We start from the raw sequence: 2,791 nt of genomic DNA, 5'->3' as shown, positions 1-2,791 counted from the left end.
ATGAGACCATTGTACCAGACACACAGTGACAGTTCAAATGATAGCAAACAGGACTATGGATATCCCTTGTACTCATGTAGAACATTATATTATGCTATTGACCAGTCTAAGTGAGCTGAGTGAGGGGAGATGGGTGAGGGGAAGTGGATGGAAGGAATAGGTGGATAGGGACTTTTCTCACATCTTCTCTCAGTGAGATGTGGAAACAAATGTCTATATCTTAATATACTGTGTGTGTATTGTCCGTCTCAGAAGATCACAGTGTCTGAGGTTCTGTAAATCTTACACTTGAAACCAATAATGGCGTCTCTTTTGATGATAAGTGCGTTTTGTTCTCGTCCACGTTCTTCATGGTTAAAGTAGTGGTGCAACCAAATAATCAGTAATAGCTCACAGCGCCTCTGCTGGTGAAGAAAATCACAATCACATGATTACCAGCTGGTGATATTGGTCGAGCTTTTACAGTGCATTTGCAGGTTGTTTTGAACGTGCTGTAAAATGGGGACATTTCTGGGTTCCAGTCAGGGACAGGAAAACAAAAACGTGATGTCTGGTCACCCTACTGAATGTGAGATATATGGAGATACACAGCCCTACTAGCAACCACCCCATGTGCCCTAGCAACTGCAGAACAACACCCTAGCAACCACCTTGTGTACCTTGGCAACAACATAGCAGCAGCCTATCCACCACCACAAGTACCCTAGCAACCATATAGCAACAGCATAGCAACCACCCAAGTACCCTGGCGACTGCATAGCAACAGTCTAGCAACCACCCTAACCACCCTACCTTAGCAACTTCATAACAACCACGTCCAGTACCTTAGCAACAGCCTAGCAACCACCCTGAGCAACACCATGGCAACTGCATAGCAACTGTTAGTTGACTCTGTGTGTGTGTGTGTGTGTGTGTGTGTGTGTGTGTGTTTTCTAGTGTGGATCATGGAAGAGAATCCAGGATTACAGCAGGACTGAACAAATGTATGTCTACAAACACAAACACACACACACACACACACGCACACACACACACACACAGCTGTAGTGATTGTTGTTGTGTTATAAATGTGTCTGTTCTTGTGTTCAGATGCCTGTTTTCTCACACTGGATCCAAACACAGCAAACACTAAACTCATTCTGTCTGAGGAGAACAGAAAGGTGACACGTGTGGAAGAGTATCAGTCGTATCCTGATCATCCTGACAGATTTGATGTGCATCGTCAGGTGTTGTGTAGAGAGAGTGTGTGTGGACGCTGTTACTGGGAGATTGAGTGGAGTGGAGATTTTGGGGTGTGTATATCAATGTCATATAAGAGCATCAGGAGGAAGGGACAAGGAGATGAGTGTGAGTTTGGATCTAATGATCAGTCTTGGAGTTTGATCTGGACTTTCTTAGGTTACTCATTCATACACAATAACATAGTGACTGTTCTCCCTGTGAAGTCCATCAGTCGTAGAGTAGGAGTGTATGTGGATGTGAGTGCAGGAACTCTGTCCTTCTACAGCGTCTCTGACACAATGAGTCTCATCCACACAGTCCAGACCACATTCACTCAGCCGCTCTATCCTGGGCTTAGGGTTTGGTCTGGATCACTGAAACTGTGTTGATGAATCAGAATAGACTGATGAGAGATTTCTACCCATAATCCCAACTTAAAAACGTTAGGCGCACCAGAAAAATTTTAGGAGCACCAAATGAATATTAAGGAGCACCACAACTAACAATTGATGAGAACAGCCAGTACTCGGCCCGGCATTTCTTTTTTAGTAATGCAACGATCTTGATTCTTCATGACCTATTCTGATTGCTGATGTTTTTACAAGCAAATGGGCTGATTCTGAAAGCCTTTTTTTATATATTTATTTTACACCTTAAGCAAAGGGACAAGAATGAATGAAAATAGGAGTACATGAATAAGATGTTTATTTTCTCTATTACATGTAGAGCCTTTTTTATTAGAGGCAACCATTGTATTGTTAAACAATCTACAGTATAAATAACAAAAAATAAACGACACGTATTAAGTGCAAACAATAAATGCAGCCAAAATTAAAGTAGGCTAGTCTCTCATTCAAAGTCTAAATAGAGACCCAAATTTTTCAAGCATGATACAGAGCTATAGACAACTACACAACCTTTTATAGCCTGCAGCCTAGATATGTTATGTAGTCTAATTTGCGCACATCTCTGAACGTGTGGTATTAAATTTGCTTTTGAGGGCGCGTGCATGTTTTATTTTCGGTTTTTCGTTTTAAGATGGCGCGAAACTCTCAGTGGTGCGGAGCGTGCATTCTACAATACAATACGTTAATTTAACAAAACAAATATAGTATATTTCTTCAAAAGTACATTGTGGAGACATTTTAATTGTCCACAATCAAAAATCGTCATATCACACACTCTTAATTTCAATGTAGTTTGTAAAAGACTCTTAGGATGAGGCTTATTCGCAGGGGGAGCATCACAATGGGATGTCAATTAAAACATTTTGAAACAACATCCATTTTAATGTTTTATTTTTCCCAATGCCAGTACACAGGATTTTCCATAGGTGTATCAGACTGCTTTTGAAATTTGTACACAGCCACAACACCATATGAAAAAAAGTCCAGAGCAGCAACAAACAGAGAGCACACTGACTGCTGCTCTGAAGCAGCCCTTCATAAAGGCAATTAATTGAAGTGGTAATGGGGTGCAGCTGTCAAAAGTGGGTGGAGCTACAGTCACTATGGCTGCATCCGAAATGGCATACTCAATGAGTAGGTACTTAATTTCAATAAGTACCTAC

The 2,791-nt window shown here is 41.2% G+C and overlaps 1 protein-coding gene across 1 annotated transcript; it reads left to right on the top strand.

Annotated features, from left to right (window-relative positions):
• Positions 1 to 942: 942 nt before the first annotated feature.
• LOC127161898 (tripartite motif-containing protein 14) lies at positions 943 to 1,621 on the top strand. The gene is made up of 2 exons (XM_051104659.1): positions 943 to 983; positions 1,090 to 1,621. Exon 2 carries the CDS (start codon positions 1,305 to 1,307, stop codon positions 1,608 to 1,610), a length of 306 nt encoding a protein of 101 aa, XP_050960616.1. The 5' UTR covers positions 943 to 983; positions 1,090 to 1,304; the 3' UTR covers positions 1,611 to 1,621.
• Positions 1,622 to 2,791: the final 1,170 nt, after the last annotated feature.

Source organism: Labeo rohita, unplaced genomic scaffold (assembly GCF_022985175.1).
Source record: "Labeo rohita strain BAU-BD-2019 unplaced genomic scaffold, IGBB_LRoh.1.0 scaffold_765, whole genome shotgun sequence".
Classification (NCBI taxonomy): Eukaryota; Metazoa; Chordata; class Actinopteri; order Cypriniformes; family Cyprinidae; genus Labeo; species Labeo rohita.
This window is presented reverse-complemented; position numbering and strand designations above follow the sequence as displayed.